The sequence below is a fragment of the Camelus ferus genome, chromosome 35 (genome assembly GCF_009834535.1).
Source record: "Camelus ferus isolate YT-003-E chromosome 35, BCGSAC_Cfer_1.0, whole genome shotgun sequence".
In the NCBI taxonomy this organism is placed as follows: domain Eukaryota; kingdom Metazoa; phylum Chordata; class Mammalia; order Artiodactyla; family Camelidae; genus Camelus; species Camelus ferus.
The window spans coordinates 14,940,305-14,968,202 of record NC_045730.1 but is presented as its reverse complement, the minus strand read 5'-3'; the positions used below and the strand labels follow the sequence as shown (position 1 = coordinate 14,968,202).

At 39.7% G+C, this 27,898-nt stretch overlaps 1 protein-coding gene and 1 pseudogene across 1 annotated transcript; one reads left to right on the top strand and one right to left on the bottom strand.

Annotated features, from left to right (window-relative positions):
- Positions 1-369: 369 nt before the first annotated feature.
- LOC102522269 lies at positions 370-2,908 on the top strand (annotated as a pseudogene).
- A 2,353-nt stretch (positions 2,909-5,261) lies between these two features.
- HACD1 (3-hydroxyacyl-CoA dehydratase 1) lies at positions 5,262-26,736 on the bottom strand. Its single transcript, XM_032473848.1, has 7 exons — positions 26,246-26,736; positions 17,522-17,639; positions 17,314-17,332; positions 17,148-17,236; positions 14,230-14,351; positions 9,603-9,781; positions 5,262-6,918 (listed from the first exon to the last, which is right to left on the bottom strand). Exons 1-7 carry the CDS (start codon positions 26,500-26,502, stop codon positions 6,836-6,838), a joined length of 867 nt encoding a protein of 288 aa, XP_032329739.1. The 5' UTR covers positions 26,503-26,736; the 3' UTR covers positions 5,262-6,835.
- Between the last annotated feature and the right edge of the window lie 1,162 nt (positions 26,737-27,898).

Below are 27,898 nucleotides of genomic sequence, written 5' to 3'. Positions count from 1 at the left end.
GTCTATTTATTTCATATCATTAAATTCAGTACAACCAAAAAAACTATTACTCTGGATTTTACCTCTGTTCTCTGTCTTACGCTCTATACTACTTGAGGGAATAGACAGATAACTGCATGGCTAGAAAATATGCTTTAAAAAAACATACAAAATGTCTTCCTACTTCACACTATGCAAATATCAAGGTTTTTTGTTTGCATAAACTTAAAACTATGGTGTCCACTTTGGCTAGAAACAATAGAATAACATAGCAATGCTGACTTTTTCAGTTATATTAAGTAAATGGCATAGGGCATTTATAAATCATCTCCATCCACCCCTTGGGATTTCTCTATTGCAGTGTTTCTCAAAAGGGAGCTGGACTAAACTGCTTCATACTGCCCAGCAGCTTGCTAAAAATGCAGATTTCTTAACCCCACAGCCACTGATGCAAAATCTCTAAGGTAGGGAGTCTGGGGTCTATGATCACTCTTCTGAAAGCTGTGGTCTGAAACCCATTTGGTACAGTCCTCATCTTAAAAGCAAAACAAAAACAAAAACAAAAACAAAAACCCACAAAGTGTTAAGTAGATTTAAGAATAATTTTAGGTCCCTCCGCGGACGCGTTTCTCTCGGCCTCATCCCTCCGCCGCCACCGAGCCGGTTTCCTCTTTCCGGCGCTCAGGGTGCGAGAGGCGGGTCGGGCCTGAGAACCCCGAAAACGACCGTCCTCCAACCCGGGCAGCGTGGGCACCATGATCTACGGGGGGCTGAATACGGAGAAGGTAGTTGCTCTGCTTCAGAAATTGAATTCTGACCCCCAGTTCGTCCTGGCTCGGAATGTCGGCACCACCCACGCCCTGCTGGGCATCTGCCTGAAGAGGGCCACGGCCCAGGGTGCTCAGCATGTGATGCACGCTGTGCATCAGGAAGGCAAGCCAGTCACCAGCCAGAATAGCTCAGGGAGATGCTGGGTCTTTTCTTTGTCTGAATGTTATGAGACGTCCTTTCATGAGAAAATTAAATATTGAGGAATTTGAGTTTAGTCAGTCTTACCTCTTTTTCTGGGGCAAGGTTGAACACTGTTACTTCTTCTTAAACGCCTTTGTGGACACAGCCCAGAAAAAGGAGCCTGAGGATGGTAGGCTGGTGCAGTATTTGCTTACAAATCCTGCAAATGATGGTGGCCAATGGGATATGCTTGTCAATATTGTTGAAAAATATGGTGGTGTCCCTAAGAAATGCTTCCCTGAATCTTACACAACAGAGGCAACCAGAAGGATGAATGATAATCTGAATCACAAGATAAGAGAATTCTGTATATGACTACAGAACCTGGTACACAGTGGAGCAACCAAAGGAGAGATCTCAGCCACACAGGACGTCATGATGGAGGAGATATTCAGAGTGGTGTGCATCTGTTTGGGTAGTCCACCAGAGACGTTCACCTGGCAGTATCGAGACAAGGATAAAAACTATCAGAAGATGGGCCCCCTAACACCCTTGCAGTTTTACAGGGAACATGTCAAGCCACTCTTCAACATGGAAGATAAGATTTGTTAAGTGAATGACCCTCGGCCCAGCACAAGTACAACAAACTTTACACAGTGGACTACTTAAGCAATATGGTTGGAGGGAGAAAAACTCTATATAACAACCAACCCATTGACTTCTTGAAAATGATGGTTGCTGCCTCCATCAAAGATGGAGAGGCTGTGTGGTTTGGCTGTGATGTTGGAAAACACTTCAATAGCAAGCTGGGCCTCAGTGACATGAATGCCTATGACCATGAGTTAGTGTTTGGTGTCTCCATGAAGAACATGAATAAAGCTGAGAGGTTGACTTTTGGTGAGTCACTCATGACCCACGCCATGACCTTCACTGCTGTCTCAGAGAAGGATGATCAGGCTGGTAGTTTCCTGAAATGGAGAGTAGAAAATTCATGGGGTGAAGACCATGGCCATAAAGGTTACCTGTGCATGACAGAGGAGTGGTTCTGTGACTATGTTTACGAGGTGGTGGTGGACAAGCAGCATGTCCCTGGAGAGGTGCTGGCCATGCTAGAGCAGGAGCCCATCATCCTGCCAGCCTGGGACCCCATGGGTGCTTTGGCTGAGTGACTCTGCCCCCAGCCTTTCCTCCTCCCGTGGGACCTGAAGTAGCTACAAAGGACAGATCCAGGCCTGAAGCCAAAGTTACCCAGGTGACTGTGTGTTCCCACACAGTCAGACCCCTGGATTTCTCTTCCAGGAACCCCTTTGGGGAAGTGTGCTTTATGCTGAAACAAAATATTCTTAAAGGAAAAAGGGAAAGATCAGGTCATACTATCTACTCTCCTCATCTCCAGCAGCTCAGGATCTCTTAGCATTTTAATCAGACGTAACTGTCTTAATTCTGTCAAAAAGGTTTGGTTCTGTGTCTGTTTTTATGTGGCAGGAGAGGATGAGCAATCGAGGTGTGTGGAGAGAAAATGCCCTAGTGCTCCTTGGTCCTAGAGTAGAGTGTGGGGAGGGTGCCTTAATATTCGAGCTCTCAGAACTGCATGCTGCCTGACAGTATCACTGTCCCGCCTAGATGGCAGTCACTGAATTCAGTTTTTTCAAGGTAATTTTATGTGCCTCTAATAGCCCAGGAATGGGAGGTTGATCAACACTGACATGATTCCTTCCTGTTGTTCTGAACTGCGGGGGAACACAGCTCTACCTGAGTCAGAATTAGGCAGAGGCTTAGAGGAAGTGGGTGAGAGAACAGCCCAAACCTTATCATGATCTGAATTATAATCATTAGGGGGAACTCTCGCCAAATGGTTTAAGTTCTGCCTCTGGAATTGGGAGTTGGGTGGGCATGAAAAGGGGATATCTGTTCTTTCTGACAACTAGATGGTACTGAGAAGCTTTTGAATAAAACACTTTGCTAAATGAAAAAAAAAGTAATTTTAATTTTCAAATTAAACGCACTGCATTTTAAAATACTGGGGCAAGGCAGTATCATAAGTAGGAAATAAAATGTATTTTGGGAGCACCCTCAATCCTGCATTATGTACCATTTCAGTGGAGCAGAATGACATGGTGAGAACGTACAATTAGGTAGACCAGGATGCTGTAGTTAAACATTTTTAAAGCAGAATCAAAGTATATTAATAATCACAGAGTTTTACAGTCTAGGGGCATAAAAGTCAACAGGCTAACAATATGCCTGGAAATTGTGTGTATAAAAATAATTTAGTACTTTTTAAGCCCTTAAAAAGACATCAATCTTCATGTATCAGAACAAGACATATTAATCATGTGGGAAAAAAAAAAATCCTGGTGCCTCATTTCAAAGCCAAACTCCAATGAATTAAGACCAAAAGGCCTATGTGTTATTCTGAAACCAAAATATTAAAAAACAAAACTCCTAAAACACCAGTAAATGGAACAAATCAATATTCCTACAGGAGAGAGCATAAATTAAATCTAATCATAAGGAAACTTCAAACAAACCTAAATTGAGAGACTTTCCACAAAATAGCTGTTCTTGACTGTTGAAAATGTTAAAATCATGAGACAAACAAAAAAATCAAGCAATCACTCCAGACAAAAAGAGATGACAACTAAATGAAATGCCCGAAGCTGAACTGAATCTTGATCCAGAACGTACGTGTTCTGAACATCCATGCTGATGAGGTTTGAATAAGGTCTGTAGTTTAGATATTCTGTCAGTGTTAATTTCTTGATTTGGGTCACTGCCCTGTGGCTATGTAAGAGAAATATCCTTGTTGTTAGGAAACATACACTGAAGTAACGAGGGGCTAATGTTTCCAATTCACTCTCAAATGGTTCACAAAATATTATGAACAGAGATTACTACAGCAAAAGGGCAAAATGTTAACAAGTGGGGAATTCAAGTGAAGACTTCTTAGTAAGTCTTCTTGCAACTTGTAAGTTTGAAATTCTATCAAAACAAAAAAAAAATGATAAATATATTTTTAAAAGCTGGAACAGGGCCGCTAGAAAAAAAATCTGAAATTTTTAGAATGTATTTTTGAACTTCAAGCCTAGAGGAATGATTAATATCTGTATCAGATGTTTCAAAAATTTAAACAAATTGAATTTTCAGTTCCAGTTGATGTCTTCATAGTAGAAATTACAAAACCGTGTTGTTCTTACACTTATTTTGTCAATTATATGTATATTCCAGATCTACATATATGTTTAATGGAAAATACCTCTACATTTTACACATTCAAATGTTGCTTCTTAAGAGTTCTTTTTCCTTCAGCATTGTGCCTTAGTAACATGTTTCATATCTATAACTGATTTTGTTCAAAAGTAATTTTAAATCAGAATGTTGCCTCTTTAGTGGTGTTCTGAGACACTTAACACATGTAAGTAACAAAGAATCCTGCTACATCAGATTACCAATGCCCTAAATTTTGTTAAAGCACAAATCATTATTTTGCAAAATGATTTCCTAACCGATCTAGTAATTTTGTCAGAGGTTTACTATGTAGGTTGAAGAGAGAGGTGTGGCAGGAGGAAACTGCTAATTCCCCACAACAGTACCTGGCTCACAGTAGGCACAAATATTTTGGAAGGTCAGGGAAGAAGGGAAGGGGTTGTACTATTCTGTGTCACTTTTGCAAAAGATCATCAGAAACCAGGATGTAGTGGTATAATAACTAGATGCTTAAAAATCCGAAGATGCGAGCATAACACTTCTGAGATTCTATAGATGTCAAGTACCAGAAGCCTTTGGTGAAAAATGACTTTTAATATTTATTTTGGCATTTTTTTCCATTTAAGTTATAACTATCAAGGATGTTGTGTATTAATATCAAATTAAGACCATGAAAAGTTTCTAAAAAGACATATTATACATATAGTATGACACACAATACAATATAGCTTGATGTATCAAGCTATAAAGCTATGAAAAATTTAAAGCCAGAACTGTAAGGAATGTCAAGTCCAACAGGAAGTTGCTCGTATCAAAATTTCTTGATATACATTTTTGAAATCCAAAATCTTCAGGATTGAATTCTAGGTCTATTTGACTCAAGCCTGACTTACCTACTAAAAGGAACATTATGGTGACTTTGGGAGACACTCAAAAGACAATGCAGCCACAGAAGACAAGTGCAAAGGACTTTCAAATACTTCCTCTTTTTAAAGTCAAACTACCATTTAAGCACTTTATTTTCTACACAAAAGATGGTTGAGAATTAGTTGAAATAAAAGATACTGAAGATACACTAAATCTAAAGTTTAGGCATACTTGGAGTATATTAACATAGTCACTGATGAGTTTGATACATTTTCACTTTTATTAAAGTTGATCACAATTCCTATTTCAGGATATTCCACAACTTCAGAAAAAAAAAAAAAAGTATTACAGCTGCTGGTAGGGAACACAAGTTGAATTAATGCAAGTTGCAGGAAGAGGATTTAAAATAGCTTTCATAAGACAGGCACGTAACAGACATGCAAACTTCTTATACTATGTTAGCAAATAGGAACATTCCCTGAAAATTTCTTCTGTATAAAAACTCAAGATGAAGACAGATCAAGGCATGTAAGTGCAGAATGAAAACCAGCATCTTTGAGAATTAGTAATATAATACATGTTGCTTGTTAAAGCATTCAGCTGCAGAGGAAATGTTAAGATGTAATGTAATAAAAGAAATAGCACCTTTTAAAATCAAGTTATCTAAAATGTAAGTTTGCAAAACTATTCTGAACTGTGAATCTCCACATGAAATAATTTGAAAAGGTGGTAATACAAGAGAAGTAATTTTGAAAAGTGTGATGTTACACATTGATTGTAAATGCAAATACAGATACAGAACACTTTAAGCCAAAATTACACCTACATATTTATGGCAGGCATAGAAGTTCCTTGTCTTTCAAATTCGCCTATTTAATATTCTCTCTAAACCAGGCCAGTAAAGCAGCAGACCTCAGTAGGGGGTGAGGGGAATCTGTAAAGGACGTATTTAAAGAATTAAAAGCACTATCAGGGTATCTTCAGTGTATCTTTCTATTAAACATGTGGACAGAAGCATTATTATAAGACTTTTTCCTGTTCAACGGAATTCAGAATAAAACATGTCTATTTCAGATCATACCAAAACTTTCTATTACTTAAGTACTACAAAGGGGTTATCATAAGATGATTTTCATTAGATGATTCCACAGTATAAAGTGGCCTTTTTCAGCCAGAGTCTTGAGTGTAACAAACCCAATGTTACCATCAGACCCAATTTTTTTTTTTTTCACAAGTGAGGCCAAGTACATCCTTACATTCTTTCGAATCCCTTAAAATCCTTCCAGTTGAAAAGACTGACCACATCATGTTTCCAAAAATCATCATTCATAAAAAATTCTGCCTTACAACTTGAGAGAAATAAATCCTTGGCTAAGAAAGACCAATACATTATTAACAAATTATTATAATTCTGTATTTATAAATATCACATAAGTATCACTTGGCAGGTATCATAATGGTAAATCATTAAACTAATTTCTAACTACTGATTTAAAAAGCTTTGAACATATGTTGCAAAAAAATTTAGTAAAACTAAAAAAACTAAAAGCCTAGCAAAAGTTTTTTTTTTTTTCCCCCAGGTAATACACCCAATTAATTTCTTACTGATCACCACCTACCCAGCAGTTGGTAAATACTTGCATAGTTCCTGTAGAAAATGGACCTGACACAGTATGAAGACAGGTACTGGCAAACACCATGTGTCTTGAGTTATATTTCAAGAAATTATACAATCCATACTATTTCATGAAGTTGTTTATTCTTGTTATTAAAATTTGGACTCAAGTAATCCTGGCTGTTCTGGAAAAAGCACCTTGTTCGTAGGGATCACTTAATCATCCTTTTCGACAATCACCTCTCCAAGAAGCACCTTTCTTCTCTGACGTAACATATGAAAGTAGAGTTGTGGAAACACTTAATGGGAAAGAAGGAAACAAAGAAAGATAAGCTATTGTTGGAAATGTTTTCTACTTAAAAACCTCTTCAACAAGGCAAACTCTGAGAGCAGGCCCACCAAGTACCACTGCTACCTCCCCTATATTTACAGGGCTCACTCTGAGAGTACGACTCAAGACCCGCACACCATATACTGACATCTTTTAATGCCATAAACTGTTAGGTTTATATTTAAAGCAAACTTAAAATATCATGATAAATATACCTTCATAATGACCTGGAAGGGCATGTCTGAATTTAGAATTCTCTCTCTGAAATATCATGCCAGTACACTCCAGCAGAAGAAAAGCTGCCCCCCGGCCCCCTTCTGTTTTATCGGCCGTCCTGTACCAGGAAGGGTCTCATGAACAGTTGTGTGGATATCCGAGCCCACGTAATCCAGCTTCATCCATCCTCCTTAACAACCAGCTGCCCCTTGGCTACCCCTGATCTCAGGGATGTGTACACCATTGACACAGCTAACCCTCAGAACAGACCTATGCAGTCCCCAGATGGGTGCTCAGCACTGTATGGATAGCCAATTCCGTGATCCCACGTTCCAGAATGTGATTTAGAAGGAAGGGGGTCCTGTTGGGGGGGTGGTTATCAGCAGAGAGCTGGAATGGCGCCCTCTAAAATGTGGCCCAGAGCAGAAGACCCTCTTGGCTGGGCATAAGGGTAGTCTGTTACATACAAACACATAAATGCCTATTAATTAGGTCAGTTAGATGAATGGTCACCTGCTCTGTCAAATTTGGAGAATTATTTTGACCCAATTTGAACCAGTACTTTAAATTATAGGGTAAACGTAGGTGGATGAACAAATTAACATCAGCTACAAACAATACAAATGTAGAAATAGCTCTCAAAATGATGAACAGACTCATCAAAACCAATGAACCTAATGACAAAACCAGCTTTGAATATTTTGCTTAGGCAACGGTGGATAACTACTTTAGAACTTAGCTCAAATGGAGCTAAAATGCACAAAAGATTTTATTTTTACTTAGGGAGGTGTTTATTACCCATCTTGATAAATGTAACCACCATATGATATCAAGAGGCCTAAATATATCCAGGTCATACACGCTCAAAGCCAACTGATTTAATTATTGCAAATACTTCTTGCAGTAGTTATGACAAATTAACTACAGTTAATTAGTCTTACTATATTAACTACAGTTAATGTTCGTGTAGTTCAGTAGAAGCATGGGCTTGAGTTCAAATCCTGGCCTTTTTTATTAACTGGATGATTTTTAAGCAATTCACTTAACCTCTAATCTATAATGTCCTTATGGATAAATAATGGCTAAGAGCATTTTTCTGAGCACGAAAATAAGCACTCGAAGGTACTTTTATACTCGTAATTAGCAAAGGGCTTAATAAGCAAAGTCAAGTCAGTTGTTATTACTACTAATACTGATAAACAGCTGGAAAACACCGCCCGGGCTGACTAACCCTCCAGCAAGTGGGGCTCTCGGGTAACTGACAACCTGGTCAAATGAGAAGTTGCTGGAGTCTAACTTTTCCAGGAGACCTGCACACATGCAATCAGAAGTATAGGTTTGATGGTGTCAAACTGGGATCTGTTGGGCCCCATGTTTCCATGGTGATGCTACAGTGATTGTGAGGATGGGGGGGAACCAATAGCTGAACCTGTAACCATGACGACACTGAAGCCAGGTGAGGCTCTGCTCAAGGCATGCTGCATTCACTCACTAGACATGGGGAGAATCGGGGGTGAAACGAGTGTTGCAGGTAACCCACCCCTGAGCCCTCCTGAACTGGCTCTGCCGGACAATCGGATGACAGAGTCGGGCTGAGACGGGAGAGGATGAGGGAATAAAGACCCTCTGTGACCATCTCTGGGTGTAGAAAGACTTAAAGTTGGAGTCCTCAAGGAAGCGGCCAAATTTTACGCTCATCCCCTTGAATTGAAATATTTTATATAGTGTCAGTGTCAATTTCAGATTCTCTTAAAGTCTCTCATTTCCCTTTTCTCCCCACTGACCTCAGAGTCTCTCATTTTAGTGAGAAGGACAACAGCCTGGCTTTATCGTCACATTTCCTGCTAGAGATTGTCAGAATGTGACCTACAAACATACCACTATCAGTATGTAAGAGAAGTGAACAGAGCCTCACCAATTCATTGCATCTATTGAAAGGTGATGAGAAATGAGTGAAGGGCTGTTACTCAAAATATTTTAAGGAAAGCAGCTTCTACACTATTTTCTAGTACATAGAGCAACATACATAAGGTTAAAAAGACTCTGAGATGATTTTTCCAAGTATGTGCTTAATGAAGACAGAGATGACCTCAGATTTTCCTGAGTAAAATGCTTACATGCAGATACATAATTCTAAATACTTGCAAAGCATTCACTGATGCATGATTTCTCTTTAAAAACACACATCATACTAAGCATATTTTTTATACTAAGCGTATTTTAAATGATTTTGAGAAAGCCATCAAAAACTTACCTTTTTCTCACAACTCCCTCTTCAATTATTTCAAATTATGAATAAATGTGGGATTAAAAAGACGTTCTGATGTACTTGTAAGACATTATTTCTCCTTGCTTATTAATTTAGCATTTTATAACATCTTCCAAAAAGCTTTCACAGCATGTGCTAAATCAAAGTACTAATAAACGCATACTTACATGGTATATAAGAGGCCATGGTTATAAGAAGAAAATAATAGTAGTCAAAGGAGACATTGTATTTATTAGGAAGTCTTATTGAGAACATTCCTGTTTTCTTCACATAGGGTAAGGCAGCGTGTATCGTAAGAAGTTCACCAACAACTCCGACAGGGTATAAGATGATAAAAAAATTGTATCTGGAGAAAGAAAAACCTCAATTATTTTCTAGAATAATTATTGGATTTTATATCATGCCTTTTTTGCTACTATATTTAAACTTAAAAATTCTCCTTCCTATATATATTTACTTACAATAACTTCACATAAGAAGGTTACTTTTCTTCTACTTTAATCTTTTGCTTATTAATTTATCACACTTTTTTCTCACAGCAGTTTCCATTTTAAACAGCAGTATCTTAATACAGTAAGAAGTCAACTCACTTCACAGACTGAAATAACTGTACATTTAAAATGTATATGCAGTTTAAGTACTGTAAAGTATACAAGTATTATAAACATATTATATTGTAAAGTAAATGTAAGTGTTGTAAGGTATTGTAAAGGTAACTTCTTTGACACCTGGGATCACACTGATTTTTCTCCCTGCAGCTAGTCATCTGTAGATTAAACACTGTGCTTTAAAAGACTAGTTATGATCCTAACTTTATACCAAAATCTTGAAATTGACAAGCTAGTTCTTTGGAGCCATTTGGGAAATGCTTTCTGGTTACTAATTAAAAGAGTGACTATTTTAGAAAACAGATAAAATCACCTGAAGCATCAGTAACTACTAATGAAGGTATCTGTCTAAAACTGCTTTCATGATGAAACAAGGAAGACAAACTGTTTCCTAAAATCCCACATCAAAGGAATAGTTAGCTTGCTTGAGAGAGAGCTGAGAAAATTCTGCTCAAAATCCAATCACAATGTGTTCATTTGGGACTGTGGATCATTCTCTAACAGAGTGGGCCAGGCATCCCTGACGCCTACAGTTAGGGGAACACTGCAGATGCCTGTACTGGTGTCCAGCAGGAGAGCCGCCAGCATCCAGCCAAGGCAGCCACAGTTCTCCAACAAAGAAAATCAGTTTTCTCCAAGTCAGTCACTATATAATGGTAACTACGGAAAATTAAGGTCAAAACTTTGGTGGCAAAAGAAAGAAATCAAATCGACCTGTGTTGTATTTAATCATTTGGTTGTGATTAAGACATATTTGTAAAGAAAAGTCCAATGTGTCAGGATGGCAGAGCCTGGAGACAACTTAAAAATCACCGTATTCCTATACGCCAAGAATATGTAAGGATAAGAGATGATGAGGGGGCAGAATTATCTGCCAAAATAGATTAACTGTCAGAGAAAGGAGAAGGACCCCCTTACTGTCCCTATGTACCCACTCTTGGCTTTGTGTTTGGCACCTGCTTCCTCACCAGTCTTGTCTAGTTATCTCTATATCATTTAAATCAATCTTTTCCAAACTCGATTTCCCAGCTCAATTTAAAATTCCGTAACTGAACATTTTATATTCCCTTCTCAAGTAAAACATTTAAACTTATTAAGTGTTCTTTTAACTTTGTGACTCTCTGATTTTTTGTTTTTGTAGGATTGTTCTTTAATCAGAAAAAAAAATCACTCAGAATAAACTAGGTTAAAGCCTAAAAGATGGTGATTATTTTTAATGAAATGGGAACGATAAATATTCCCATTATGTAATTTATTATATGCACCATGTAATACATTATTTGACTTTATTTGCACTTTAAAAAGGCTGTATGTCACCAACTTTCTAAGCTTTGATGCAGCACGAGAGATTTAACTACCTACTCAGAAAAAGAAATGTTTCCTTACAGATTCCTGTCACTGAAAATTTTTTGAAGAGAACGCATTTTTTGAAACTAAAATGGAAACCCATATGAAAACATAACTATATACAATTATCTATTCAGTGGGCTTTTCTAGGGACACTTCTAACACATGAATAGAATCAAAATATTTTCAAAGCATCACAGTAGGGCAACTACTTATAAATAAGAAGCCATTTTTAAAGTGAAGTTTAGTTTGAGAATAGCATTTGAACATAAGTTCTTATGTTATCTGAGGTTGTTTAATAGGGTTGGTAAATATATATAGAGGTCATTGAGATTTTTAAGATTTTTGACATGAAATATAATTACTCATGAATACTTCTGACTGATATGATGTATTATGTTAACAACACATGCCATTTCAAAGCTGAAAGATTTTTTAGTAACATTTTTAACATAAAGGTAGGTGACAAAGAATTTCTAACAGCAAATCTAAACATGCAGTGGTAGAGTTTTGAACTTTTCCAGAAATTCAAGACATGCAAATGCATTCTAAAAGGCAGGCAAAGTATTAAAGACCATTATCTTCCACAAATTTTATAAATGCAGCACATAAAAGAGACTGTATCATGAATTAGTATTTTCGGAGATGCCAGAGGTCTGAAAGACTAGGTAATGTAAAATGACACTGACATGCGTTCTAGGGTTAGAATCCAACTACATTCCAAACCACCAATCTTGTGAAAGACCCAAGTGCTCTGAGTGATTAAGTTTCCAGGTACAAGAAAACTAAAACCAACCAAATGCTTATATATGGTAGGACAAGCTTCTTATGGCAGACAATATGCTTAAGCTCAAATTATAATTTTAAAGCATTTTATTACATAAAAATCGTAAGCCACAAATGTCTAAAAAAACAGCTTGAGAATATAAAACAGTTTGAAAGAATATAGGATAATTAACAGTGATTATCCTTTGCAGGGGAGAATATAGGTTTTTAAAGTTTTTTTCAAATTTTAAAAGGTTTTTTCCTTCTTTTTGGTTTATTTATATATACTAATTTACCTATATCTGAACATGTATAATATAGGAGTTATAAAAAAAGGAATAATTACTTAAGAAAAAGTTTAGGCTTTTAGGATACATGGATCAAACACAAGTCTAACACTAGATACTAGTTATGAATTACCTTCATAAGTTAGCTATGTATTAATATAAATGTCAGAGTTTTAAAAAAAAATAACAGAAATACAGAAATAGCATTGTTTTTACTATCACAAAACAGCATTTTATTAGTATTAGAAAATTAGAAAATTGGGAATACTCTAACCTCTAGCCTCTAGCAACACAGAACTGAGTCAGGCCTGCTATGGAGTATTATGCAGCATTACAAGTTATGAGAGCTGGGTTTCAATATACCTGCACTGATTTTAAAAAAAGAGCCCCAACATAAAAACAAAAATCAAGTATCATGTCATCCTACTCATGTTTTTAAAAACTCACATCTGGGTGGTCACATTTTTGTTAAGAAGAAAAATTCTGGATGAGTAAACTTGCAACTTTTTCTCTCCTGGGGAAGGGAGTAGGGATCAGGTAGGAATACAAACAGGAATTTCCTGTGTTTATTCTACATACTTCTGGAATATTTTTTGAGGTTTGTTTTTTTTTTTTAACAATGAAAATGTATTATTTTTGTAGCTTAACAAAAAATTTAAAGAATGAAAAATATTATTGAACCCTTTTATCCTACCTATGTGGGTCTCTGTCTCACACACACACACACACACACACACACACACACGATAAATGTTTATGGGATAGACGTCCCTTCATGCAACTGTTTCATTGTACTTCTCACCACCTGGCATTTCTCCTATCTGTTGGTTGTTTTATTTTTTTTGTCTCCTCCTTTTTTTGTGTGTGTGGGGGTGATTATGTTTATTTTTATTTATTTATTCATTTACCGGTACTGGGGACCAAACCCAGGACCTCATGCATGCTAAGCACGCACTCTGCCACTGAGCTATACCCTCCCCCTGTCTCCTCCATCTTGAGAGGACAGAGATGCTGTTGTGTTCACACCCGTAGCTCAGGTGTGCAGTAGGCACACAGCATATGTTATTGTTATTATTGGGGTTTTTTTTTTTTTTTACTATAAATACAATATAGAGAATGGAATGAATAAATCTAGGCTGATTTGTGATTTGTTCTCCAAAGAGCAGCCTTGTTTTTATAAAACCTTTGCAAAATATCGGCTGCTCAAAGAATGCAAACTTTAAAAAGGATGGAACACCTTCTGTTTTAAAAATCGCTGCTTTAAAAGTTATATTTAGAACCCTAGAAATATATTTTTTTATCCTCATTCCAAATAACACAATTTCAAGTTAAGTATGACTTTTTAAAATGTCTCCACCACTTAATACATGTAAAAAAAGTTGGCATTGTGTACATGATACTAAAAATTGTGGACACCAGATTGGATATTAAAATAATTTATGTCAATTAGACAAAATCCCATATTTTTGGCACAGGGTTTATTTAATGTGATTCCAAAAATGTGCATTTTTCTTTCAAAGAAAAATCAATGATCGATTCAGAGGTGATCTCAGAACACTAAGATCATTTGTCTGCCATTGTTTTCACCCAAGATATATATTAATATGCCTCCTCTCTGGTCAATAAATTAAGCCTTTAGAATGCAAGTTATAACACTGCTAGTATCCAAAACAACAGCCTCCTGGCAAGACAGGGCTAAGATGCAAATTTTAATTCTCTGTGTTAGCTCAGCACACAAAACACACATGCACAGGACTGAGAGCAACCACACTGCAAGACATCGCCACCTGGCCCATTTAATGAAGTATGGCAGGTGGTTGAGAAGACTGAATGTGTAGAAGGAATAGCGAGTGATCTCTGTCACCGTCCACGCGACCAGAAAAAGCACCACACTCTCCTCATTCTGGATCTGCAGAATTACAGAGAAATCCACAGTGTCGTTTAACCTTCAACTTCCTTCTCCATGAAGATATTTTATTTTTATTATTTACTATGTACCTTTTATTATAATGGAAAGTTAAGTGTTAGAGCAATACAAAAAATGTGATGCAGTCACCATTACATACTTCTTCATAAACATGCCACTGAAATATGCCCTTTTTCATATTCTTTTTCATTATAGGTTATTACAAGTTCCCTGTGCTTTATAGAAGGTCCTTGTTGTTTATTTTATATATGGTAGTTTGTACACCAGAAACTAACACAACATTGTAAATAAACTATACTTCAATAAAAAATATAAAATAAAGAAGAAATTAACATGCCCTAAGCACAGGAATGGTCAAATTTCTACTGGTTTCTCTCTCTCATCCTTGACTCCAGCCCATAACCCAGCCACCCCAGGACACCATCACCCCCTCAAATCCAGCATGGGAACCGTCTGCCCTTTGACCGTTCTTAGACAACTCTTAGTTGTCAAATCACATTCCATCTGGCCTTAGCACTAACTCCTGAATCTGCCACCCACTCTGGCCCTGTTACCACTGTCTGAACTCAGGACCTTATCATCTCCCATGCCTCCAGCCCCCATCACACCTCTTTCCCTCTGGTGACACTAAACTTTGTATTATTTCCAGAATATGCTCTGAATGTTTGTGTCTTAACACAGGCCAGTCCCTCTAATCAGAATGCAGCTCCCTTCATATTTCTCACAGAAAATCCTTTCTCATCTATTAATATCCAGTTAAAACATCACACCCCCTAGAAACCTTTTCCCAAACCCCTCCCCTCACCCTGAGCAGTCACTTGGTCACCTGCTGTTCTCACAGTCCTTTGTTCATATCTATATTATAGCACTTGCCAATTTCTATGACCACGTGTCTGCCTAACTCTTGTATCTCTGTCCTTCCCTGAATACATTCCTTCCTCAGGGAAGCCTTTCTTCACTCCCTAAGTCAGGCCAAGTCCCCCAGTTACTGCAATCCACGCTGGTCTCGTTTCAAACCCTAACACTAATATAACAGAACAATTATTTCTGCCAAAAACTTGTTTAGCTTCTCTGCTAATTACAGGCTCCACGAGGCGGGAACCATGTTTACAGTATGAATAACCAGATTCCCAGCATGGTGTCGGGCACAGATGGGTGCATGATCCACACTTGTTGAATGACTCAACATCTGTAGGGCTGTCCCCTATTCCCCCGCGGTCAGTACACGTGACAGCTGAGGCTGCCTTATTCATTTCGTAAATCCAGAAATAAGCACAGTGCCAGGTATGCAGCAAGCATGTAATAAATGTAGGTTGGATTAATTAAAGAGGGGTAGAAAGGTGCCAATGGGAAATCACTGTTGGAGAGAATTAAATAGCGATATTAAGGCAGGGATCTTCTGCAAGATAAAAGAGAGCAGTTGGAACTTTTTGTTTTCTCTTGGGGAAAAGCCACCCTTTAGCGTCCCTTGAATTCTTTTCACAAGTGACTGCCGGCCCTCGGTCTTGTCCTTCTTCCTCCTCAGACTTCAGACTGTTTGTGGGACTGGCCCACCTATGACACCCATTCACTGTCTGGAACAGTGTCTCTTTTATTTTATTTCTCTGCTAATGTTGGGCTAATGTTTTTATTTTATTTTTTAATTTTTTTGCAGGGGAGGTTGTTAGGTTTACCTATTTATTTGATTGAACCCAGGACCTTGTACATGCTAAGCATGCGCTCTACCACTGAGCTGTACCCTCCCCACTAGGGCTCCTGCTTTTAAACGACAGGGGATCTGAATCCAGAGTCTGGCTCCCCACGGGGCAGGTGCTCACTGCTATCCATACAGCAGGCACCGGTTAGGGACCAGGTGGCTCGAGTAAGCTGAGTGAAAGGGCCTAGTCAAGAGGGCTGAGGTGTGGAGCAGGAAGAGGGCAGAAGGTCAGCCATCTGTCCCCACACAGACAGGAGGCCAGTGAGTCCAGTAGGCAATGGAAGGGAGGGTAGGTATCGCCCCGAGCAGGGAGGACAAGAAAGGCATCTGAGGAATGAAAAGGAGGCCAGAGAGCTGTCCTCAAGTGGACAGGAGACTCCAGAGGCTGTCCAGAAGGTCAGAAGGGCCCATGTGGGAAATATTTCCATCATGGGTTTAAAAGGCCCAGTGGCTTGACATGGTTAAGCACGGCATTTGTTTGGCTAAAAGGCCTTAAGCCACTAATTAGACCCAGGTCTGTCTCCTGTCATGCCTCAATAAATAACCAGCTTATTTTTCTCTAAGCTCCTTAACCCTTCTAACTTTGAATTCAGTCTGTTCCATTTGTTCAGATTGGCAAAACTACATGAACTCTGTATGCCTCACAGTGCTAAATGAGGAAAAATCAATTGTTTATACTGACAACTTCAGTTACATAACCAAAGAGAATTCACATAATGTCAACACAAAATTTTCAGTTCACTATTTGTCAGGATTAGGAACATTAATTTTAAAAATTGGAAAGCCCTTTGACAACATTGTAAAATGACTATAAATCAATACAAAAAAATGTAAAAAAAAAATTGGAAAACCCAATAGGAGAGTGGATTATTATGGATCTAAAAATGCCAATGTCTCGCTTGTGTTTCAACGTCGTTCTACAAAACGCACTGAAGTCAATGTACAATCACTCTTTAAATCCAAACCCAATCCTTTGGCCAAGGGTTCTGCTTCCTGAAATACAGCAAGGTTAACATTTGGGATTCCTGTTAATAAGAAAGCTCTCTTACAGGTTCAAGCAGAGAACATGCTGAGTCACTTACTGGTTTTATACTGTGAGTGACGAGCCACACCATAAAGATTCTTGAACTCACTTGGACCCCAGCCACAAGCACAGAAGTAGGTACAATTCCTTAAAGAGAAAAACAAGTCAACCACTGTCCCTAAATGCGATCTATGCCAAAAATGAAAGTTAAATCAAAAACTCACCAATTAAACAGTGGACTATCTGCAAGCAAACAAAAAAATAAAAAGCTCATGTCAATAGCAGACAACATAAAATCAATTCCTGTCATCACTGGTTTTAAATGAATTCATAGGGTGTAAATAGTCACCAAAATAAAATTGATTTTGCTCAACTGATATATGTTCAAATAAATAGTAAAGTGATAGAAAAACACCACCATTGAAAACTTACCTCAAGCAAGGCAAATGTCTGGAAAAACTTAAGTGTCTTCTGAATACTTTTATATAAACCTTTGTGTGTTCCTTTTTCCATATAAAAACGTACCATGGCAATGCCTAGTACCATCCACCTAGAGAAAATAGAAGTATTTTATAAAGTTCTATCAAAATGAAGCTCCACGGATCTTCCTGAAAAGAAATGCCATAATTTATATAGTAAAAACATGTATTTTTTAAAATTCTATTTATCTTATTTATTGTTTGAGGGGGGAGGTAATTAGGTTTATTTCATTTTAGAGGAGGTACTGGGGATTGAACCCAGGGACCTCGTGCATGCTAAGCGTGTGCTCTACCATTTGAGCTATACCCTCCTCCCAGAACATGCATATTTTATTATGTTCTCAGTTCATTACTCTGTTTTAAAAACTCATAGGAAGAAATGACAAACATCATTTTTACATTGACTCTTCAAGGGAATAAACAGAACATACTGGAGACCAAACTACATACAAATGTCAAATAATGCCCACTATATTTTTGGTTTCAGCAAATAAATGGACAGACTGAAGAAACAGGTTTCTGTACCAAAAATAAAGTTTTTATAAAGCACTTCATAATTATATTAAGATTTTAAGTAAAAGTCTGGGTGTATAAATATGTATTTTTTATGTAAATATACAGTATATAATTATATCTAGTTAGAAGTAAAAGTCTTTCATAACAATCATTAATTAATATTTGGGGAGGAGGGTATAGCTCAGAGTAGAACACGTGCTTAGCATGCATGAGGTCCTGGGTTCAATCCCCAGTACCTCCATTTTTTTTTTAATTAAATAAGTAAACTTAATTATCTACCCACAAAAAAATTTTTTTTTATAATTTTGACTAAATAGAAACAACTGTGGTGCCACAGAAGGGACACATATGGAAGGTCAGATGTAAGCCTACTTTTCAAGAGTCTGTTTTAAAACCAGTGGTTACCAATGAGAGGGCAGCGGGGCGGGACAAGACAGGAGTAGGGAGTTGAGAAACACGAACTACTATGTATAAAATAAATAAGCAACAAGGAGATATTGCACAGCACAAAGAAATACAACTATTGTCTTGTAATAACTTTAAATGGAGTATATTTTATAAAACTACTCAATCACTGTTGTACACCTGAAACTAATATTGTAAATAAACTATACTTCAATTTATTAAAAAGAGATTTTTTTTTAAAAAAAGAAAAACTGCATATGCCCTCGCTTTTCAACTTACACTTAATTCACAGAACAACTGTTCTGTGAATTAAAGATACTTAAAATACAAGTTACCCCTGTGGAGACCAGCCTTCTCACCCTAGAACTCAATCTCCAAAAATCACTGATTAGAGATAATTTTTTTTCTAGTTTCCATTGCCATTACAAATGTACTTTGAAGTTTTAAAAAGTTGCATCACCTGTAACTTTTCAAAATCCCTAATAATACACCCATGGAAACCAACTGCTACCCCAGGCTTTCAGAACCAGTGGTCTTCAAAGTGTCCAGTGAAATGGATCTATGAATTATAAAATTATACAGTTTTGTAACTTTTAAAGAACACTCATAAAATACATAAATGGCTTAAAGATTCCTGCAAAGAAATGACTGACTGAATATTATGAAAATGCCAGCTCAATGAAAACAGCAGAACAGGACTTTGACCGAGAACGTCTCCTCCTCAGCACATAAGGAGGTAAAAATAATGACCTTCTAGTGAGCTGTGACAAGCAATCAGGGAAATGTCTGAAACTATCATAAAGCCCTTTGAAATGTAGAAGAATTAATGATAATGACAATGATAATAATCAGTATACTTTCAGAGAGCTTTCATGTCCTTTTTGCATATTTAACACATTAATATTTCATCCTCACAATAACCTTATGCTGGGCTAATCTGAGTGTACTAATCTGGACAACGCTTTGGGCACCTTCCAGGTTTAAAATATTATGGTTTCATTATTCTCAATTCCAAGTCCCTGTACAACTTCTAATAAGAAAACAAAAAGCATAGTAAGATGTTTTAATTCACTTTTTCCCATACACCTGTCTTTTCGTTAAGGCAAATCCAAATCAGATCTTTACAAAAGAGCAATTTGAGAGGTCATCAGTAACCTACCGAAGAATTCATCGAAAAATTCATTTAGATGGCAGGTTTTCTACATTTTTTAAAGCATGATGTAAAAATCCACGCATTACAACACTAGAACAAATTCTACTGTTGTCCCATAGGTGGCAGCACTGTACCAACTGGTATAGCATCATGATAATGTGAATTACTAACCTGTTGAAACTAAAAGAAATTAACACCCGGTTAGAAAGGACCATGGCACCATCTATGTTAACCTGTCATCTGCTTTTCAGTACATACAGCCAGGGGCTAATCTGATCTAATCAGCGCTCACTTCCTAAGCCCTCCATCACAAAGGGTGAAAATTAAAGTCTCTCTAAAGTAAGGGCCCTACATTTGGCTAACTGGACTTCCTACATCTATCAGTTTACTTACTATAATTTTAAATACTTCCAAAAGTAACTGGAGCTTCTACAATGAGGACTCTTTTCTGGAAAGTTTGTTGTTGTTTTTTTTCTTTAACATGCCAGAGCTACTGATTACCCAAATATGAACCCAAATAGACACTTTGAGTCCTGGATAAAACACTCTTTGAAGAGTATAAACGTGTTCTACATGCAGAAGGTTTCTTGTTTGCTTGCTTGCTTTATTCCTTTATTTATTCAGTCGTCTCGAAGATCAACATTTATTGTTAAGCCAGGTACTGTGCTAGACACTGGGGAATTAGAGATAAACAGGACATTCTGGGCTCAAGGATATCTTAAAATTAGTAAGAGAAGACAACGGGACAGTGCTGTAATGAGATATACGTGGTATAACTTACTAAACACTGTCTAACACTTACTAAACGCCTTCTTCTCATGCCACTATGGCTACAATAATCCTGAAAAATATTACTGAAGGTGGAGCTCTTTCTTCTATCTTCTGGTGCTTCTTTTAATCCTAGGATTTCTTGCAGACCACCTGCCTTTTGAAGAACTTGGTTTTCTACACCCGAATCTATCTCATTTTTTCCTTTAACACTGCTTTCAAATTTTTTTTATTAAAAAACTTTAAGTGTAGACAGAGGTATAGAGAATGGTACAATGAACCCCCCGTGCCCCTTGCCCAGCTTTGACCGTCATCATCTCATGAACAATCTTGTTTCACCCAAACCTGTATTCACTTCTCTCCCCACCACATCCTTCCCCTGATTATTTTCAATCAGCTGTCATACAACCCATGAGATCATAAATGCTGAATCATGCATCTCTGAAAGGTTTATTTTTCATAAACATAACACCACTATCCCATGTAAAGAATTTAACAATAACTTCTTAAGTCACAAAACTTAAGGCACACATTTCCTTAAAAGTGTCTCATAATTTTCAAAAATTGAATTAAGATTCCTTATTATAAGATTCCTACATTGTAATTAGTTGCTATGTCTTTTATGACTCTTTTAATCTATAGGTCTCACTTCCTTCCCTCCTTCCATCCATTCATTTCTCCTTCCCTCTCTTTGTCATGAAATTTATCTGTTGAAGACTGAGTGGTTTGTCCTGCAGAGTTACTCTCGTCTGGGTTTTACTCATCAGATATCCACATGTCATTTATTACGTTCTCTGTCCCCTGTATTTTCTGTAAGTTGGTAGTTCTAGGGGCTCGATTAGACAGATTCACACTGGAGGCTAATTCCTAGGCTGTGTTGTGTCCTTCTCTAGGGAGCACACAATTTCCGGCCGTCCCTCTTTTGTGTCTGTGTGATGTTACAGTTATTGATGATCATTGCCCAGATTCATTATTTCAGTAGTTACTGAAAAATGATATTCTAATTTTATCACTTCTTCTTCAAACTTCGTTCAAAGTAACCATTTAGAGGCTTGTACCAGAGAAGATCTTTGATGTTCATACAATCCATACTCCCATATATTGTTCACTGACATCTCTAAACTTCCCTTCCTAGACTATATGGAGACTTTGATTTAGTAGCCAATACATATTTCAATTTACCACACATGAGACACATACTGATAAGAGCTAAGCTGAAAGGTTCATAAAAGAAAAAAAAAAACAGATAAAATGGACTTCATTATGATTAGGACCTTCTGCTCTTTGGGAGACACTGTAAAGAGAATGAAAACGCAAGCCACAACTGAGAGAAAATATTTACAAATCACATGTCTGACAAAGGATTTGCATCCAGTCTATATAAAGAACTCTCAAAACGCAGTAACTGAAAAACAAACAACAAACCCATAAAAAATGGGCAAAAGATTTGAACAGACTCTATATCCGAAAAAGATACACAATTGGTTAATAAAGCCGTGAAAAGATGCCCAGTGTCATTAGTCACTGGGGAAACACAAATTAAAATGACAAAGAGATAACACAATACTCTTCTTAGAAGGTGTAAAATTACGACTGACCGTACCAAGTGTTTGGAGAGGACATGCAGCAACCTGAACTCTCATTCACTGCCCGTGGGGATGTAAAATGGTGCAACCACTTTGGCAAATAGTTTGGTAGTTCCATAAGAAATCAACAATGTGCCTACAGTGTGACCCAGCCATTCTGCTCAGCTCATAGGTATTTGCCCAAGGAGAATGAAAGCATGGGTCCACACAAGAGTTGCACACTCATGCTCACAGCGTTATTTGTCAAAGAACCCAAATGTCCTCCAGCAGATGAATGGATAAACTAGCTGCGGTGAGCCTTGACACGGATCTATCCTCTTCCAGAATAAAACATGTCTATTACTTAACATTTTGAGAAATGTCTGTGCCTGAACCTTGGATTTGGTGCTATGATAACTCACACCACGCATATGTGAAAATGCCTTAGTTTCCATCTTCATGAAGTCCATTTTTAAATTAACCACTAGGAATAGGAATGATCATTTCTAAACATCCTCTGTGTGTCAGGCATCCTGCCGATCACTTCATATCCATTATTTCTTTTTTTATTTTATTTTATTTTCTACTGAAGTACTGTCAGTTACAGTGTGTCAATTTCTGGTGTACAGCCCAATGTCCCAGTCATGCATATACATACATATATTTGTTTTCACACTTCATGTCCATTATTTTTTTATTCCTTGTAATCATCTAGCAAAGTACTTGTGTTGTTCCAATCTGACTGATGAGAAAAGCCAGAGTCAGGGAGGTTATGTAATTTATCTGAGGTTACCGGGCTGAACAGGAGTGGAACATAACCTTCAATCAACACCTTACATATTATTTACAGATTAAAATCCAAGCCTGTTAGCAAAGGCATGTAAATAAAGCCTGTGCAACAGCCCAGGTGACCCATCCCCCTTCACTTCCCACCCTACACTTCAGGCCCACGTGTTGTCACCCCCCAAGAGCATGTCAAGCAATGTCACATCTCTGTCCCCCAGCTCATGCTGTGTCTGCATCCCTGCCCAGTAAACCCTACTCATCCTTCAAAGCTCAGATGAAATGTGATGGTCTCTCCGCAAAAGTTTCCCGATTCTCCCTGTGTGACTTGACACCTCTGTAGAACACTTAGCGTCATTCTTTTTTTTTACTACAGTATATAAATGCCCCAGGTAACACCTCTCCAAGGACAGGACCTAAAACACTTATCTTCTGTTTCTCTTTCTCGCTTGATCTAGGACAATGCACTTAACACATGCAGGCTTCAGAAGTGTCATATGCAAAGCAAAAAAAAAAAAAAAAAAACAAAAAAAAAACCCAGAAAGAGAGAGAGAAAGAAATGCCCACTTTCCTCATCAAGTCTCTATTGTGAACAAGCATCGTAAAAATCCTCACATCCTTTGAACTATTTAATTAAATTAATTATATCCTGTAATTCTACTCTGGGAATTCATCCTAAACAACTAATTCAAGAGAAACAAATAAAACAAAATGTCACGAGAGGTGTGATTTAATGCACTACTGGTTCCTTAACTCTATGACCATGAAAGAGCATAATTATTCAAACTATATAGGACTATTTGGTCTAATATTGAGCAAAGATAGAATATACAATAGAGCAGATACAATCACTACAATACTCTGATGTGCATTCATTTGCTCAACAAATACTTCTTGAGTGTGTCATGGAGCTTACACTGTAACTTACACTGTAATGGAGGGAGATGCAGACAATAAGCAACAAGATGAATTTGTAAAATCGTTGTTCAGTTATATGGTAGTAAGTGTGATGGAGAAAAATAAAGCAGGCGAGGGGAATCAGTTTTTGTGTGGGGTTGCTATTTGAATGAAGGTAGTCAGGGAAGGCTTCCCTGAGGGAGACAGTAAAACTCCAAAGGAAGTTACACAAACGATAATAAGGAGAAATGAAACACCATGCTAAGCTTACAGAATTAGGCAAGTTCTTTTTTTTACAGTTAAGTAAAAATTTTATCTCTTAAATGTTATTTTACTGTTTTCAAAACTGTTACAAAAAATTAATAAACCCTACGACGTTCTGCTGAAAGGGAAAAACAAAACAAGTTAAATGAACAGAAAGAACCTCTGCCATCCAAACCCCAAAATGTACGGGTTTGGGTCCCACTGTCAACACTACGACTTCACCAAACTCACTTGCCACAACTCTCCAACCTCCAACTAAATCGGGAGGCTTTCTTGCATCTCATGTCCATTTCCAGAAGTCATCTCACTTGAAATATCTACCCTCTACGTAAGCAAATCCTATCCCTTCTTCAAATCCCAACATCTTCAGAAAGCCTCCAAAGACGTAATTATAGGTATTATTCCATTTCCATTACACTCGCCTTTAAACAGAGACAATAATGGTAACGCTGGCAGAGGCACAAGTTTCAGGGAAGCAGTAATTCGCGGGGCCAGGTAGGAAGGTTGGGAATGAAGTGTGAGAACACAATGGAGAGAACATTTAATTCTGCATCAGGTTGGGTAAGAGACCCAGGAAATTTCAAAGAGGTGGCTTGGTTACAAGTCATGGGAGGAATATGGGGGATATTACCCAAAGAGTGAACAGCCTGAGCAGAGATGGAGAGAGCCATGAAAATAAGATTGCACGGTCCACTGAAGGGCACAGTGAGTTATAGGAGATTTCAAAAGCAGTAACACTGGAAAGGGGAATCAGGGAGGTACTGCAAAGCACACTGAAATGACAGCCTAAATCCCGTCCACTACCGTGGAGGTAATGGGGAGTCACAGAAGGCTTTAAACTGGAGTTATGTGTTGATTTTCATTTTTCAAAAGGTAACTTGGTCTTCAAAAGACAGAATGGCCTGGAAAGCAAAGGCCCAGCAGACCCGTTAATAAATGGCAGGTATCCTCCAAGTGTTTATTAACTGGACGAGACTAGCACAGAGAAGAGGGCATCTTTTTCAGCCTCCAGGGTATCTGAAAGCTGCAACACATAGTGGGTACTCAACTGTTCTCCAGTAGCTTTGAACGTATTAGTTTTCTCTTTCAAGATGATATAGTTTAGTAAAGTGGAAAGCAGAAGGCGCACAGCTGTGGAGTCAGACTGTCTGGGCTGAAATCCAAGTCTGACACTTGCTGGTTGTGTGAACTTGAGCAAGTTACTTAACCTATTTGGGCCTCAGTTTCCGATACTATCCAATGTATTATCATGCACTCGGATCACAGGATTGCAGAGGACCAAACAACGACATAATTCATCTAAAGCAATGGATAATGCCTGGCACGCAGTGAATCCTCAATAAACACTAATTTTATCAACTGTATTTGGCAAAGCACATAGTAGGTATTCAGTACTGCGTCAAATCATTTATTAAATCTTTGTCAATTAAACTTTGAGGCCTTATAGGAAAATATAAGCTACTAAACTTTTCCCCACGTGTATAGTTAATAACACTTCATGTAATAATGGGAAAATCACTTTTTTTAAATGGCAATGCCATTTAGAAACGATAGAGCATTTTCCCAGCAGGTTCTGAAAGCGGTTGACACAAGTCACTGACAGCTCTTTAAAGAGCGACAGTCATCATGTAACCTTAACTTGGAAGTCATACCCAATGCCAGAAACAAAAGTACAGGGTATCAGTATGGAGCGGTCAAGATGCTGGACACCCGTGCCTTGCTCTGACACGGCAGGGTGTTCTGAAAATCGTCCCAAGTGAGAAGCTCTCGGGCGCACCGTTACTTAAAAAAAAAGGAAGAAAAAAGAAAAAGCAACTTGGTGATATTAACAAGCAAATGCACTCCAGGGTGGGCGGCCGAAGAAGCGGGTTTGGGTCAACGGCCGGACAGGGGCTCCGGGGTGGCGAGACCCTCGCGTTTCTTTAGCAGCAGCGGAAGCAGCGGGCAGCCGCGTCCGGGGCGGCCGGGCCGGAGCCGCCTCCCCCGTGGGTCGGCCCCGCATTCCTGCCCGGCTCTATACTTAACCTCCGGCCCGCGCCCCGCGGCCGCCGCGCCACGCCGTGCACCGTATTAGGCAATGCCCGGCTCGCCGGGCCCCGGCCCCCCCTCCCCCGCCCCACTCCATTCAAGCCCGGCGGCGGCTGCTGCCGCCGCACCCCTCCCCCCACGGCGGCCGCCCGCGACCCTCCCCGCGACCACCCAGCCGCCCGGCCCGCTCGCCACCCCCGCCTCCTGAGCCCCGCGCGCTCAGCCGCCCAGCCGGCGCCCCGAGGGCGGAGTGTGCGGCGGGCAGCGGCGCGGGGAGGGTCTTTCGGGGCGGACGTACCCCGCGGTCATGGCGATGTTGTAGAGGATGAGCCAGGTGGTGGCCAACAAGCCCAGGCGCCTCCTCTTGCCCGTGGCCTCCCTCTCCTCGCCGGCCTCCGAGGCGCCGCCGTTGGTACCGTCCTCCTCGCTGGACGCCATGGTGGCCGCGCAGCCGGGCGAGGTGAAAGTGAGGGGCAGGGGAGCGGGCGGGGTCCCGGCCGAGCGCGCCGCAGAAGCGCCGCCGCCCGCTGCCTCCGCCTCCGTCAGGCGCCCCATGTGCCGCGCGCAGGGGGCTCGGCGCCGCCAGCCAGGCCGCCCGCAGTGGGAGGAGCGGGCGCCCCCGGCCGCCGCCCCGGCCGCCCCGCCCCTGGCCCTCGGGAGCGCGCGCCGCGCGGAGGCCCGGCCGCCAGGCCCCGCGCGGGGACCGGGGGTCCCGCGAGCCCCTAGGTACGGTCCCCGGGCGGCGGTGTCCTTTCCGCTCCCTGGGAAAACCTATCCGCCTCTCTACTTGCGGGAACCTCCTCTTAAAGACGCCCCGGACTTCTTGGAGCAGGCGTCCTAGTGCATTTAGCCCAAACGCACCTGGGCTTGGGGCGGCCCCGCCCCGCCCCGCCCAGACTTCTGTAACATTGTTTCTAAATATGCAGAGAGGCGGTGGGATCTTCCCGCCAAAGACTCATTCTTAAGAGCTTCTGGGGAAGAAGCGCCCACTCCACCCTGTTTCACGTTTTCCAGCTAGTGTGGCAGATATACGGGGAATGATACAATAGGATTGCCCCCCAGGTCCCCGCGTGGATGCCACTGGAGCTAGTGTTTTAAGGAAGGGCATTGATTTCAAGCCAGCGCAGAATGTTGGATGTTACAGGAAAGCTGCAGGAAATAAGACATGACAAGATACCCAAGGAGAAAAGTTTGAACATATGGAAGCAATCTACAGATTTAAAGCTAAAGACCCTTCCTGCAGAAAACCAGTATTCCGCTGTTCTCCACTTTGTATCTCTTTCTTTTTGTTTTTTGAATTCCTCCAAATACACTTACGTTCTCCTAACAGCTCTTTCCTCTTTGCCCTTAAAGCACACAGTTAAGAAGGCAGGCTCTGGAGTCAGATTACTGAAATTCAAACCACAAATTCCTGGCTCCACCAGATTTACTAACTGTGTGAACTTGGGCAACTAAATCTCTCTATGCCTCAGTTTCCTCAATGGGAATAATTTTAAAACCTATTGAAATTATCCTGGTAAACCACTTACAGGCCTGAAATAGTTTACCCCCCCCCCCCCAAATCAGTGTGTTGGCACCATGCTGGCAACTCGGATCTCCATTGATCTAGTGAAGGAATTTCTGCTTAGGCCAAGGGAAGCAATCTGCTTGTTAGGCTGTCCTCTTGGAACCTCAGTTTGGCCCCAGGCAGGGGCCACCACCCAAGGACCACACAGACCTGAGACCACTGAGGCTTGAATCCAGGAGCTCCTCTGGGTACGGGGGGGTCATCCCCATGCCATGCGGAGGAGAGGTTCCGAGAGCACCAGATGGGAGAAAATTGGACCTGGTCCACCTGGATCCTGATCTGGGCTCTGGGCACCCGGCTCAGGCGGCACTACAAGCCTGATCCCAGGAACTGAGATAATTTTGAGGAAGATGTTCCAATAGGGGAGGAGGAGTCTGAGGTGTG